This window comes from Xenopus laevis, chromosome 1L, assembly GCF_017654675.1.
Source record: "Xenopus laevis strain J_2021 chromosome 1L, Xenopus_laevis_v10.1, whole genome shotgun sequence".
NCBI classification, from domain to species: Eukaryota; Metazoa; Chordata; class Amphibia; order Anura; family Pipidae; genus Xenopus; species Xenopus laevis.
Genome location: NC_054371.1, coordinates 7,500,902 through 7,517,747, shown reverse-complemented (window position 1 = coordinate 7,517,747; position 16,846 = coordinate 7,500,902). Strand labels below are relative to the sequence as shown.

The window sequence follows — 16,846 nt, the reverse complement described above, 5'->3', positions numbered from 1 at the left end:
CTGGCAATGGATCCCCCAGGTGCCTGTGTCTATATTCATTGTACTGTGCAAATCCTCTCACTCGGTTCTCTATAAAATGAGGGTTGGATGAACCAGTCCCCTTACTCTGTTCTACACATGCAGCCAATGCCTCAATCCTCCGTGTCTCTCTTTGTTACTGATTGCTGCTGGGGAATATCTCTAAGCTGTTGCTATATATTAGGCTACATTTTTCTCTCTGGTAGTGCAATGTTGGGGGCCAAGATGTTCCTTGTGCTGATCTATCTGACAGCCCTACGTTTAACATCTATCAGTTCTCAGATTCAGAGCAAGAAACCTGCCTGTCATCTGGAGATCATAAAAACATTTGAGGATTATGAGTATATGAAGGAAGGAGACATTATGATTGCAGGGGTGTTAACTGTGAATACCCTCATAGTGTCATTTGAATATCCAATGGGATTATATGATGCTATGCTGTGTGTTGGGTAAGTTCAACCTATTACAGACATTCCACATACAGAAATAATAATACATGTTCTACAGAATGGGAACAATATAGATACATGTTTGTTGAACACAAGAGCACAACAGGAATCTCAGTCGATGGTGTTTGCATTCATGAAAACAAAAATTCACAATGAGGGTGTAAATACTTGTGGTATCGTCCTCTATGTATACTGATGTAAAATATCTATCTTAAAAGGGAACTCTTGTATATATTTGATATCAACTTCATCTAATGGAAACAAAATTTTCTTGATATAATTAATTAAGAGTTCTGTACCCTTTCTGAAAGTATCACATTACTCTTCACTATCCCCTTCAGCAATCTGTCTCTCTTCATTTTATCTTCATGCAAATGTGGGTCAGATTTTGATTTACAGTTTGGTCCTATATAATTTACAGAGGGGTGATCCCTATGAAATATTACATCTCAAATAAACGACTACAACACAAAGACAATCTAATAAAGTCACTGGTTTTGGCACAAATCCTGAATGTGGAGAATATTTCTCTCAGAGTTGGTTAATATGAAAGAGTGAGCCCTGATACATCTTCTAGGCAAAGGGAACACAGTCACCAAGCATGTACTGTATTAGACATAAATGTCAATCAAAATCCCACACGATGAGAGGGAGAAGAAAATAGTGAGGAGTAACTTATTTCAGAAACAGTACAGCACATTAAATTTAGGACGTTTCTTATTTTAGTATGATCAAGCTTATATTAAATGTTCACGATAGTTCCCCAATAAATGTTATTTATAGTTTGTCTTGAAGAAATGATTGGGAGTTAAAGCTTTATATTGAAGTAGAGTTATAATAATTCAAAGTTCCTACTGCTATTATTAAATATCTTTCTTAAAATCTCTGACTGAATGTACCAGTATGTATCAGTTGATCTTCCAACATAGCATAAGTGGTGGCCTGACAGTAGTTATTGAAGTGGAATTTCAGGAACTGGAGTCCACTTAAGGTAAATGTCAAAGTTTATTTGACACAAGCTCCGTGGATTCTGAACTCTTCAAGAGTCAGACAAACCCCAAACAAAGGAATCACAGAGTTTTTATAGACTTGTGAATCTGTGATATGAGAACATACTAGTACAGGAGTACTACTAATGGTATGAGAGCATAAAGCTATCACTCAACAACACAGAAAAACAAAAAAAACTGCTTTCATAGCCAAGCAGGTGGCTCTGCATCAAGGCCAGGGTACTAGTGACCAAGGATAGCTTGAGAACAGAATCCACTCAAGTCCGGGGAAGGGCTCACATGAGATTCTGCATACACACTATTTTATTCTCTCTCACTATTTTAGTCTGTTACTAAGAATTCATTTAGGTTTCATTAGGCAAAAGGTTTGGGTGGAATTTAGGGTCAGATTTGTAAAGGTTCAAGTTGTTTTTTCCATGAAAATTCGAGTTTTTGAGTTGTATTTTTTTGGTCAGAACTCACATTCGGATTGGAAAAAAAAAACCTCAAAAAATGTTCGACATTTATTATATCCCGACCCTGGAAAAAGCTTGAATCCAAAATACACCATCTAAAACCTGTCAATGGCAGAGGTCCCTGGAACCATTTGAAGATCAGCCTGTTTTTATGTTCAAGTTTTTTTTGGAGGATTTTGCCAAAAAAAATCAAATGATTCGATTTTTTTTTTTATTTATTTGCTAAAAACTCGATTAATTCGGGTTTTCAGGTTGCGGGACTTGAACTTGCAGATTCTTTTTTTTGCCATTCAATTTTTTTTTTTTTAAATTAAATACCATTTGAGTCCATTTGAGGTAATAACACTTTAACACTTTTGACCTTTGACAAATATGTTGTATTACATCCAAGGAATTAATGTATATATTTATCATGTACTGAATGGTGTATAAAATCCTTAATTTGGACACTCACTTTTCTTGCCTTTTTCATCTATTAAGAACATTTTGACTTTTCCCTGCTGCCATCAAGCCAAAACCTTGCTGCAACAAAATCCACTGCGGAACTCATCAACTACCTTGTTAACACTCACTGTTACATGGTTCACTAACAGTACCATATTATAATTGATTATTTTGATTTGATGCATCATCTACTTTTGTCTCATATGGAAAAAATATTATTTTCCTTTTTTTCTCAAAGCAGATTTTTTTTTAATTGACTTGTTTTTGCTATTTGCTCTAGGGTGCCCTTTCAGATAACATTTAAAAAACAAATAAAGGTAGAACAATGTGATTAGCAATGTTGCCAGTTGCACTATGTAATTTAGAATTATAGATTATTATTTTCATAAATAATTCTTTTTTGATAATTTAGACCTCAAGTTTGACAAAAATCTACTTATCTTTCCAGTGCTCTTGCAAAGAATTACAGACAATTTGTTGATTTCCTTTTTGCTATTGAGCAAATTAATAATAATTCAGACCAGTTACCCAACCTGACTCTGGGATACCATATATACGATTCCTGTGGGGATGCAAGAAAGGCTGTGAGGAGTGTATTCCAAATATTATCTGGTATCAATGAGCCTGTTCCCAATTACTCCTGTGTGGATAAGAGAAACATTGCTGGTTTTATTGGGGATCTCAGCTCAGAGACAACTGTGCCCATAGCCCAAGTCCTTAATGTGTATGGTTATGCACAGGTAAGGCAATCTGCATTTAATGCAACACTCATTTACAAATGGTTTCTAATAAGAAATGCAAGGGTTAAATAAACAAGTACTGTACTGTCCCATCTACTAATAATAAATGTATCTTCATTAAATGAGTTAATATGAAAGCAAATGCAAAATTCTTAACTGCTAAAGCGCCCATTTAACCTCACCCTTTATCATTAAACCCTTTGCTTTGCTGATGTGAAACTTTTTTTTGTACTTGACTACCTCTGCAGGTTTGGGAGGGGCTGGTTGTCAATGGATGTTGACATCCCTTGGGGGTACGTCTTTCATAGGTCAATTGAATTTTATGGCTAGATAAGAATTCTTGGAAGAATTTGTGTAGGACATCTGTTGTCTCATCCATTGTGATGGCCTGCACCGAAACCCTGAAAGGCAAAAGAGGTGTTTGGATTGAGTGTGGTGATAAAGGCTTTTTGTCTTGGGGATTCAAACTATTCATGCCTCCAGTGATTTTGCAATTAAGAAATCAATCTTGGGTCCAAATACTAAATTACTAGAGAAAATAAAGTCCATGATGTTCTTTTTGGAGGCAGGGTCAGCACTCCATGACTTCAGCCATAAGGGTCACCTGGCCCTTACGGAGAGTGCCTATGACTTTGCTAGAAGTTACAGTATGTGCACAGATGCATCACATCAGAAATGAACTGCACTGGTTATGCAAATCAAACGTACAGTATCATTAGAGAGTGATGATACGGTTCCCTTAAGCCTAAGCATCATTCTACAAGACACACAAGCTGATGGGATTTTGGGTTTGAAGGCAGTCCTGGCAGATGATGCATTTCTGCTTTTTAATCCATAGGACCTTTGACTACAATCACATCCTCTAGAGGTGTTGTGGTACCTCCTCTGGTGATGGGTGCATAGACTTTAGACATGTTTGTGAAACAGGATGAAAAAGAACTGATAAGGGTGGGGTTAATACAAGGAAGATGAGGGCTCCTGAGGTAGAGGTCTGCCTTTTTCAGTTTCCTTCCAGCCTCCTGCTTGGAAGAGTATTTTAACCAATAAGTACCCTGTGCTTCCTAGGACATAACAATAATAAAAAAAAAGCTTCTAAAACAATTGAGAGAAGTGTGATTCAAGTTAGAAAGCCACCACAGTGCCACCACCTACACAACTTACACCCTATGTGTTTTGTCATAGACTGTATATATTTATATATCTATCATACATAGCCCCAGACTAAGTCACATAAACTCCCTATGTGTTAGCTTTTATATTTTTCATATAAAAATCATCAATGTCATGTTCTCACTTGTCTTCCTATATGATTTTCCACTAGGGATATATGATTTTCGCCCACAATGAGTAAGTCTCCCTTGGATTTAAATAAATACTTACTCAATTTGATCCTGGCCCCAAGGTTCCCCCTGGTCCTGACTAGAATAATTCAGATTCACTCAGGATATTAAGCAGACAGCTTTATTTGTGGTATATATTAATACAGAGTATTACAATACTGAGTATTAACTAATAGCTCCTATGTCCTGAAAGCTTATAAGGACATGGGGGACCAATTAGCAATATAGCATGTTACAATTTAACCACTTCTTCATTGGGACTGATCCTGTGGCATCCAATCATAATCCTTGTTTTAGCATAACTACATCTTTGTCCATCTTAAGGAAAGACCAACTGACTGTCTCAGCACAATATAGCCCCAAAAAGATATCTCTGGTTAAATAGTTCATCTACTATGTCAGAACAGTGTCCAGAATGGTGCAGTTGGTGTTCCTAAGACTGTTTGTGAATTTCTTGGACATTAGGAATAAAAAAAACTGTTGTTCTGTTGTTCCCTTTAAGCAATTTTTTGCTGGTTGTAAGACTAAGTAAGTCTGGTACACAAGTATACCCACTACTAATAACAGGGACAGTATTTTATCATGGTGCTACCACATTTCCAGAATAGGCCATAATGTTTAATAACTCCCCTTTGTATGATCTGTCTGATATATGGTTTTTTTACTTCTTAACAGATCAGTTATGGAGCTACAGACCCATTGCTCAGTGACAGAGTCGCCTTCCCATACTTTTTCCGGATGGTACAAAGTGATCATGGTCATTATTTGGCTTTGAGCAAGTTACTGAAATATTTTGAATGGACGTGGATTGGAATTATTCAATTTAATGATAATAGTGGAGAAAAACAACTTCAACTGCTGACCAACTACCTGACCATGGAAGGAATATGTGTTGAGTTCAAAATAAAGCTGAGCAATTACATTAAAGATACTCCAATGTATAAAATGCATAAGGAGATCATCCAGAAATCCTCCACCAGTGTGATTATACTTTGTGGAACGGCTTCTGTAACTTTTGTTGAGACATTCAGAAACCTGACAGATGTGTTCCGTAAAAAGACCTTAATTATTTCTTCTACTGTAACAGCCAATCACAATCTTATGGATTATTATTTAGAAATATTCCATTGCAGTTTGGGATTTGTGCAGGAATCAGTATATTCTCTCGATAGTCCAAAGATGAGATCATTTCTACAGAGTTTCCATCCGCTGAGATACCCAGAAGACAAATTACTGGAACATATTTGGATGCAATATCATTTCTGTTTGTCAGAAGATGCAAGTAAAAATGATTTGTATGAAAACGTTTATAAAATCACACTTCACAACTGTACAGGACAGGATAATCTGACAGACATTCTCAGTACTGACAGTACATTGCATTTTCCCCTTGTGCATTTTGCAGTTAATATTATAGCTGGGGCAGTTCATAAAATGCACGACTCACTTACCGAACTGATCTCTGAAAATAAAACAACTGGCCATTATTATAAGCACAAGGTAAAACATTCCAGCATGCACATGTAATTATTAAGAAATGTTCAGTGTGTCGGAAAAAAAGGAGAGAGACAAATATGGAATAAACAGGGAAAGAGAGAAAGGAAAAAGATAGATTCCGGGCTTCATGTGCCAACAACATCCCTTCCAGTGCCTCCTGATAATCCATTGTGCATTTTTTCATTCCATATCATTAATGTTTCAATAATTTCTGTATACAATATTTATATGTTAATTTCCTTTGAGTCCCTGCATAATTCCATTATGAACTCCCGTTCCCAATACTGGACTAAAGAAACTACTCGGATAAGTGGGGAAATGTATTCAAGATTATTCTGGTGCTTTAGATCCATAAATGGTTTTATTGGTTATTCTGCATTGCACCAACTGGATTATTAGCACTGCTGATTTATCTACTCTACTCTATCTACTCTACTCTGTACAACTGGTATATTATTCAATCACTGTCTTCCCTCATTTGTTTTGAAACAGGGCCATCCATGGCTTGTGTGCACCTCTCACTAGATGTTAGGTATAAGGCCTTCATTGCCCCAAAAATTTATCAGATGGAAAACAGTGGTAAATCTCCTGTATAGTGGGTTTCCTGAAAACAAAATCTTTCCATGAATAAAAGGTTAAAATAACCTCCTCCCCCCAAAAAAATGGAACATCCATGGGATTGCACTCTCTCTTGCTTCAGTTTAAGAAACTGTTTGTGACACAACAGTAATATAGACATAAACTGAATAAAGATCTGTAGCCCAAAAAAAAACCCCACTACTCATTGCTCAAAAAAAGCACTTGATTGTCTCCAAAGATGTCTTGAAATATATTCTGGGTACAGAAAAATTAAATGTTAAATGTTTTGGATGACATGGGTCCATTATATCTTGAACGCCAAATAGAGAATTTTTCAAAAGGAATCACCTTCTACCAGTTAAACATAATGTATCAGGGTCAAGAACTGAGAATGTTTTGGTGCAAGAAGACCTGAATGTCTTGCTCTCTACTTTTAATAAAATTCTATATACTCATATCTATACTAACTATAGAGTTTAGTATCACAATAGCCTTTGATATTATGTCTGTCCAAAAAATCATCCAAGCCATTCTTATAGTCATTAACTGAAACAACATCCGACAAGGATCTGCTAATTTGGTAAACTGAGGTCTCCTCATGTATGGACAGATCCATCTAGTCCTGTAAATATGTGATAATGTCTACTAAGCTTAGAAACATGGGGAGCAAGGAAGTATTTTCAGATTTTAGTACTGCTATAAGATTTTTACTGAATTGAAAAAAAAAACCTGAGCAACTATATTCAATGTGATATTTCCTCAATTCCTTCATCTGAAAATAACTTGAAGACAATTATATAACAACTAATATATCATCTATTATAAATAATAATTAATAATATAGAATAATTAATATAAATATATAAACATACTTTAATTACTTTCCACATGAAAACACTTGGCAATTTAGACACCCCGCCCCCCCAAACCTGAAAGTAATTTCAGCTCAGTAGATTTATTGGAATAGGTGGAATGTTTAAGAACTTATAAACATAATAAAATCTTATTTAACCAACAAATACAAATGTTAAAATAACTGCAATTTAAGGCACCCGGAAATGGCGGTTAAATAAATACATCTTTCTCTTAATAGCTACATCTCTATTTGAAAAACTTACGATACAAAACATTAAGGAATAAAACCAAAATATTTAATGAGAATGGAGAGTTAATCAGTGAATACTTAATATATAATTACATCATGGATTCGGGAACACATATAGTTGTGAATTATCTTGGAGTGTTCAATCCCTGGGAAATGTCTGATCAGAAACTTGAGATCATATCCTCTGATATACGCTGGAAAACCAATGACAGCAAGGTTTGAAACTGGTTGAAAGGAGAAGGGAAGGCATAATCACTGGAGGGTGCAAAATATTAGGCACCCCTCTCCATGGATATAATAGTATGATACTATTCTCTGAAAACGAATCACAGGGGGAGTGCCTAACATTTTGCCACCCCCAAGTGATTATACTTTTCCTTATCCTTTAATGTGATTCTCCACCCAAAATATGTATTTACTTAATGAAAGAAAATATAATTCCAAACAAACATTAAGGGGCAGATTTATCAAGGGTCGAATTTCGAAGTACAAAAAACTTTGCAATTCGACCATCAAATTAAAAAACTTCGAATTTGAATATCGAATTCGAAGTTTTTTTCAGCAAATTTGGCAATCCTGCGAACGAATAAAATCGTTTGATCGAACGATTAAATCATTCGAATTGAACGATTCGAACGATTTCAGCGATCGATCGAAGGATTTTTATTCGATGTGTAAAAATGTTGTAGAAGGTCCCCATAGGCTAACATAGCACTTCGGCAGGTTTAATTTGCTAGAAGTTTTTTTTTAAAAAGAGATGATACTTCGATTATCGAATGGTCGAATATTCGAACAATTTTACTTCAAATCAAAGTCATAGTATTCTATTCAATGGTCGAAGTATCCCAAAAAATTTAAATTTTGAATTTTTTTACTTCGAAAATTCCCTCTAATTCACTTCGACCCTTGAAAATCTGCCCCTAAACTTTCAATTATTTTAATGTTATTTGCAAATGTGCTGTTGAATGTGGTTTTTCCTTCAGCCTTTCTCTTTTGTAGGTTTGATTCTTAAAACAATGTAACAAAGTCTGGTCTTCTCCAGATCTTTTAATCAACTTTAATCAGCTGGTTTGTAACATTACACAAGACTTATAAAGAAACTTCTATATAGTTTAACATATAAATATCCCATTGTGATAATTTTGTATCTGTTATCAAAAATTCATAAAAATACTTGATAAGCTTCTTGAAAGCTACAAAAAAAAAACAGTAACAGAATAAGACCCAGCGAGATCCTTACAGGACAAGACATTGAAAAGGGAACACTGAGTTTGTTAATACATTTTGTTTTGTAAGACACACAAAACAGAAAAAAGAATCCTGGGTTAAACACATGGAATGTGCTGAGGTCCACCTGAGATCCACCTGAGATACTCACAGAAAGAGGCTTACAAATAAAAACCCACCTAAGATACATTGAAATCTCTTGCAAAGTTACATGAGCATGGAATACATGCCAAGTGCACACTGAAGAAAAGTGCAACACAATTCTCTATACATGTCTAGGGTTTTTATGACTAATCTATTGGTTTTATTTAGTATTTTAATATGTTGTTTTTTTTCAACTTAAGCCATAGTGTAAAAAATGACAGAAAAGTGATTTATCTAAGAAAAAACATGGTCCCAAGCATTCTGGATAATACATCCCATAACTGTACACAAAAAATAAATAATACATAGAATACAATAGGACAAGGAGGAAAGAGGTCCCTGTCACATAGACATAGAGTCTAAATGGATGGGTAAATTATAGACAGAAAATATCAGGGTAACAAGTGCACACATTCAGAATAGTTGTGACATAGAAATATAGGGGCAAATTCACAATCCTCCAGAAATTCGCCAGCGACGGCTTTGCTCACATCGCCCCACTTCACCAGGTGAAAATTCGTCAGGACAACGCTAATTCAATAAATGCAAAGTTGCGTCCAGGGCGCCAAACGATGGTAAAGTTGTGCTAGCGTTAATTCGGCAAGCAAAGCGAAGTTGCGCTAGCGTTGGCTAATTTGCATACGGTGGGAAGTTAAAGTTGAATGGACGTATATGTTGCAGAAAATACATTACACTACACAAGCCCGGGAAACCTTAATAAAAGACAATAGATTTGTTATATTGCCCTACACATGAGCCCAGTGTATAGTTTATGTGTCATATGTTAGGAAATGTAGGGGGGGGGGCGCGTACCAGAAAAAAAATTACGATCTTTTGCAGCCTATCACCCTGAAAAACTGAAAAGTCGCCAGTGTTTTTTTGGGACTTAGAAAAATTTTTTAATTTTTTTTGAGGAAGTCCTATCTACTCTATTGTACTTCGCCTGGTCTGGTGAAGGAAAGTCTGGCGCAAGAGGTAACGTTCATTAAAATCCGCATCTTATTGAATTTGAGTAGTTATGTCCATTCGCCAGAGTGAAAATTCGCCTGGCGTTAGAGTGAGAAGTAGTGCTAGAACCAGCGACCATTAGTAAATCGGCGAAGTCACTTTGCCCTTTAGTAAATTTGGCCCATACTTTGACATGATCGAATCAGGCGTTAGGTGCTGTGCTAAATGGAAGGATCTCAGTGTATCACTAATGAATTTGAAAAATACATCCTTACTGAAGAATCCAAGACTAAGGGTCCAATTTACTAATAATTGAATTTCCATTTTTTTTCACAAATCTCTAAAAAATTGTGATTTATCTATATTTCTTGAAAAAAATTGAGATTTATATAGGGGCAGATTTATCAAGGGTCGAATTGCGAAGTGTAAAATACTTCGAGATTCGACCATGGAATTGAAATACTTTGACTTCGAATATCGAAGTCAAAGCATTTTTCACCGAGTTTGGCCATAGTACGATCGAAGTAAAATCGTTCAAATCGAACGATTCGACCGATTTTATCGTAAGATCGAACAATTTTACTTCGATGTGTAAAGAAAATGGTTGCAGAAAGTCTCCATAGGCTAACATAGCACTTCGGCAGGTTTAATTTGGAGAAGTATTGATGTCGAAGTTTTTTTTAAAGAGACAGTACTGCGATTATCGAAAGTTTGAATATTCAAACGATTTTTACTTCGAACCGAAGTCGAAGTAAATTTGACGTCGTAGTATCCTATTCTATAGTCGAAGTATCCAAAAAAATTACTTTGAATTTTTTTACTTCGAAAATTCCCTCGAATTCACTTCGACCCTTGATAAATCTGCCCCTAAGTGTAAAAAGCCACGAAAATCTGTAATGCAAAAATTTACCAAGCAAAAGTTGTTGAGGTCCTACAGAAGTTAATGGTAGCTGCGCTGATCTTATTGGTCCATTTTAAATCAATTTAGACTTCCAGAGATTTTTTTTTTTTTTTTTGCTAGTAATTGGTATTTAAAGCGCATTGTTCAGCATATTTTTTTTGCATTTGTACTTTTAAAATTCCAATTTATAAATTAATTTAAAGACATTCATGGTTTTAGAGAAAGTGAGTTTAGTCGTGTTTTCAAAAACCAATAAAATAAGACTGTTGACAAACACAAATCAGATATTAACAACAGGAAGAGAGTTTTTAAATGAGGTGAGACACACAGGCATTTATGGAGACTTAAGAGTAAAAAAAATAGATATATTGTGATGGATGAGGGACTGAAGGTTATGAGGAGGATGGGAATGATGAAGTACATTAACACAATATCCTTTCAATTATTACCTGCAACATACAGAATAGTATCCTATCAGTGATCCATTTGGTACTAATACACTCAAAGTAATTTACTAATCAATGATTGTTTAGGATGGGAATTAATATCACACTGGAACATAAAAATACTTTAAATTTTTACTTCTGTTATTTTTTTAGATCCCAAGAGCTCAGTGTTCAGACAAGTGTCTCCCTGGATTCAGAAAGGCCCCGAGGCCTGGAGTCCAGTCCTGCTGTTATGACTGTGTCCCGTGTCCTGCTGGAGACATTTCTACCACAACTGGTATAACAGAATAACTGAGATCGTTTATGATTAATGCTTAGGAAAATCAAATTGAGAGTGTGAGGGGAGGGTAAGAAAGAAGTAATTCCAATTATTGCAGTGAAAGATAATCCTGCACATGGGAACTGGTGCTTCAGCTAACACTTCCTACCCTGGCCTTGCTTTTTACTTTCCTCTTCTGTAGCAGAGCAGGAAGTGTTCCTGTAAAATTGTCTCCCAGCAAACAAATTGCTATTACTCTATTTATGATATAATTTTATACTATAATTCTAATGCACACATTTTATTAGGGGGTGCAAAATAAACTTACATTTTATTGACAGATTTGCAACTATGAGATCAATACATATGATTTGATTTGCTGGTTCATATTTTAGGGTTCTTTTCATGAGTTTTAACTGCTAGTTATCATGCTTACATAAAACTCATCTGCTGTAATGAATTTCAATAATAATATAAAAGTTTTAAAAACTATTAAAAAAGCACAAAAGCGCAAAAGTTGTAGGGACAATGAAATGGAAAGCTATCCTACTATTCCATGAATATTCCATCAATATCCTGTAAATTATATCCTTATAATACACAAAAGCCATGAATATCTTGTAAATTATATCCTTATAAACGGTGAGTTCTGATGTCATCAGTTATAAACGGTGAGTTCTGATGTCATTTCTGTCACATGACTCACTGAAATTTGTGTATTATAATAAATAAAGTACCCCCAGTTTTAAAATATAAGGATATTATAAGTTACATCGGAGTTCCATGACATGTATAACAATATGGTCATGAAACTCCTCTGTAAATTATAATATCCTTATATTTTACAAGAAGGGGTACTTTATTCACTATATCCTTAGTGAACCGCCAGTTATAAATGGAGCTTAGTGATGCAATTTCTGTCACGTGACTCACTGAAAACAGTGTATTATAATAAATAAAGAATTTTAGAATATCTAGGATATTAGAAGTCAACTCGGAGTTCCATGACCTGTATAAAAGCACTCAGCCTTCCTCCTTATATGTTTCTGAGGTGACTTATAGAGGCCTGTTTATCAAAGGTTGGATTTTAATGGTTTTAGAGGTTTTTGAAACCATGACTAAACTCACAAACTCTAAAACTACAAATGCCATGACATTTATTAAAAGATCCAAACAAAGGGAAAATTACGCTGAACAATGCCCTAAAAAGAATTAAAACCTAGAAAAACCTCTAAAAAAAGTTTTTCTAACAATTCCTAGCAAAAAAAAAATCAAACGTCTCAACATTTTTAGCAATTTGTGGAAAAAGACAAAATGTGTTAGTTAATTGTTAAAAAAATATTCTTATACTTTACTATAGGGGCTATTTTATTCAGTAAATATAATACAGCCCAAGATGAACCCCACCTGGACCACTTACAGCTTATGTTACCTTGTTCCAAAACAGTGACTGCCTGATCTCCAAATGTTACTAATAATAAATGGTGCAGTGGTAACACATAATTTCTGTACAAAAAAAAAATCTCTTTTCATCTATCCCATCCTGATATGATTTGTAAACTATTTCATTGTTTATACTTTACCAGGTAAAATAAAACTTCGAAATTCGACCATCAAATTAAAAAACTTTGAATTTGAATATTGAATTCAAAGTTTTTTCAATAAATTTGTCAAACCTGCAGTTGAATAAAAATCGTTAGATCGAACAATTAAATCATTCGAATTGAGCGATTCCAACAAATGATTTCTATTTGACCAAAAAAAAACGTAGAAACGTGCTGTGGAAGGTCCTCATATTCAATGGCCCCCATATTGAACGATTCGAACGAACGATTTCTATTCGACAAAAAAAAACAAAAACGTAGAAACGTGCTGTGGAAGGTCCCCATAGGCTAACATTGCACTTCGGTAGCTTTAATTTGGCAAAGTATGAAGTCAAAGTTTTTTTGAAAGAGAGAGTACTTCGATTATCGAATGGTCAAATAGTAGAACGATTTTTACGTTGCATCATTCGAATCAAAGTCGAATATAGCCTATTGGTTGAAGTACCCAAAAATTTACTTCGAAATTCCAACTTATTGACATTCGAACCATTCATTCGAGCTTAGTAAATCTGCCCCTATGTGTCCATCTTGCCAGTGATCCCTCTCACTAGAAACCTTGCCACCACTTTCCACATGAAAGATCAGGTTATGAGTTTATTTACAGCTTAGTAAATACACTACTTAATTCTGGGAAATTAGTTGCATCATCTGCCTCTACAAAGCCATGGAAACGTTCATAGAAGAAGTTGTTGTGTTACTGTATCTTTGCAGACAGTGAAAGATGTGCACGATGCCCAGACAAGGAATGGCCCAATGAGAATAAGGACCAATGTATCACCAAAACTGAAGAGTTTCTCACATTCGCTAATGATATGATGTCTGTGTTTTTTTCAACTATCTCAGTTTTGATTTTTCTTGTAACTCTACTAATATTAGGAGTTTTCATCACATACCGTGACTCCCCCATTGTGAGAGCCAACAACAGGAACCTCAGCTTCCTCCTCCTTGTCTCCATCAAGCTGAGCTTCCTCAGTGTGTTTCTGTTCCTCGGTCGCCCTGTGGATATAACCTGCATGCTGCGTATCATCACTTTTGGAATCACCTTTTCCATAGCTGTCTCTTCTCTCCTGGCCAAGACTATCATGGTTTGTGTTGCTTTCAAAGCCACCAAGCCAGGGAGCACATGGAGAAAATGGGTGGGAGCCAAACTGTCCTATTCTGTAGTCTTGTTCTGCTCATCCATTCAAATAATAATCTGCATGACTTGGTTGGCCATTTCTCCTCCCTTTCAGGAACTGGACCTTCACACTTACCCTGGAACCATCATCATTCAGTGCAATGAGGGCTCAGCTATTGGCTTTTACTCAGTTATTGGGTATATGGGGCTTCTGGCAGCTGTTAGTTTTGTTTTAGCATTTTTAGCTCGGACATTACCGGACAGTTTTAATGAGGCCAAGTACATCACTTTCAGCATGTTGCTCTTCTGCAGTGTTTGGATCACAATGATCCCGGCCTATCTGAGCACCAAAGGCAAAACCACTGTGTGTGTGGAGATATTTGCCATACTCACCTCAAGTGCTGGACTTTTAGCCTGTATATTTCTGCCCAAATGTTACACAATTTTGTTCACACCTGAAATGAATACAAAATCTCATTTACTTGGAAACAGAATTGGATCTGTTATATTGCATTGAATTATAGTTGTATAGTTAATGATTTATGTATAATATGACTAACCTGAGTGAAAAAAAAATGTTAGAATGTTAAACTTTATTTTTTAAAATGAAAAACAAACATGTATGGTTAGTAGCCATGTTGTAAAATTACCACATAGTAGAATTACTTGATTTTATTGTATCTCTACCATTGGGGGTATCAGTAAAACATTTAGCATTGTACAGCACCTGCTGGCTGCGCTAATATCTCAGCATTTCTCTGCCGTTTCCCCTTTTTCATTTTGAATGGATTCCATCAAGTGTTGAGGAATACAAAGTATTCTGCATTTGTTAAACACAAGACATGGTCAATCTGATAAAATGATCAGTTATATTACCAACTCATCATCAAATTCTCTGTGATGCTCAAATGAAAACTTACACCTCCACAGAAAGGACTATAAGTGGTGGCTTTGAGGGCAATGCTCAGGCTTCAGGTAAAACAAACTTTCTTTACATAAACTTCAGGGAGTTGGGTTTAACTGGACCATGGCTGCATTTTTACCTACGTGACTAAAGCAGATAGGATATACAACTGGCAGTTTCCACAGAAGACTTTCCCTTCAGGACAACTACCAATGCAACCTCATAAGAAAAGGTCAATCCCACCTGACCCCATAAATGCAACACCCCCTAATGGATATTTTTTTTTAATTAAAGTAACTTATATAATAACTACTAAATATAACTTATTAGCCACACTTGGGTGGGAAACACAGGTTCATAAACTTTGATGCAGGTCCCTGTACGGAGAACTAACCATAGACAATGTGGTCCAACACAAAGTCTAAATAGTTAGTACATATAACACACACTATTTGTGAGGATTCGGGTCCGCGTTCTATCCGGCGTAGGCGAGGGCGCGTTAATGCGCGCCGGCGCGTGACGCTGGACGCTGGCGACGGGCGCGAAGGCACCGGCGGCGGTCGCTGGCGCAAGGACGCGGGCAAAAACGCCTAAGACGGACGTGACGTCAGTACGGCCACGCCGGCGAAAAGACGCCAGTTGGCGCCAAACTAACAATATTTAAACCTGGTTCAGATGGAGATGCATTGCCTGGTTATTAGGTTGTTTAATTGAACCACAGACCTGGGCTTTCCGTCTCATGGATCGTCAAAGTCCTGTACTGGCCACAGTTGATTCCTTTTTCGATGCAATGGCAGTTATCTTCGATGATCCACACAGAGCTACCACTGCTGAGGCCGCCCTGCGTGCTCTGAAGCAAGGGGATCGTCCAGCGGAAGATTATACGCTGGAATTCCGGCAATGGGCGGATGATACCGAATGGAACCCAGCAGCTTTAAAGAACCAGTACCGTATTGGACTTTCATCTGAGCTAAAAAATGAGTTAGCTCGTACTGGCATCCCTGATAGTCTGGAGGATCTCATCCTCATTTCAATCCAATTAGACCGGAGGCTCAGGGAACTACGGGAAGAAGAAAAGGCTGAGAAAGCAGGTCTTTTCCCTCAGACTTGGTTGTTACCTTCCGCTCCTCCTCCTGTCCGAATGCCCTCCACAAGTTCTCCAGTTGCTTCTTCGTCCACCTTCAACGTAGCTCCAGAGCCTATGCAGATTGGTGCTATTAGGTCTGCATTAACACCAGAGGAGCGTATTAGACGTCACAGACTTAACCTCTGCCTCTATTGCGGACAAGCTGGTCATCTGCTTCGGGGTTGTCCGACCCGCCCAACGGGTAAGAGGATTTTTGAAAAGGACTTTTCTGGATGTCATGTTCCTGTGCCTCTCCTGACAGTTTCTTTATCTTTAAAGTGGGGAGACAAGAGGGTCGAACTCTAAGCAATTCTTGACTCTGGGGCAAGCGGGTGTTTCTTGGACAATAAAGTGGCACTACAATTCCAGATTCCGCTCCAGTCCAAGAAGAATCCTATAGCTCTTCGTGTGGCAGATGGTTCTCTGATTACTTCTGGCCCTGTGGTGCAAGAGACTATCTCTCTTTTCGATTTGTTAAATAAAGGGCATGCTGAACTCGTGAACTTTGACGTGGTTTCTTCTCCTTTATTCCC

General features: G+C 36.6%; 1 protein-coding gene across 1 annotated transcript; it reads left to right on the top strand.

Annotated features, from left to right (window-relative positions):
• Positions 1–147: 147 nt before the first annotated feature.
• On the top strand, positions 148–14,822 carry xv2r1.L (pheromone receptor-like L homeolog; the record flags this gene model as incomplete). Its single annotated transcript, NM_001091027.1, is given in 8 exon segments — positions 148–467; positions 2,825–3,116; positions 5,132–5,956; positions 7,626–7,853; positions 11,457–11,580; positions 13,878–14,093; positions 14,096–14,104; positions 14,106–14,822. Coding segments are annotated over 8 exon segments (2,628 nt in total). The 3' UTR covers positions 14,801–14,822.
• Between the last annotated feature and the right edge of the window lie 2,024 nt (positions 14,823–16,846).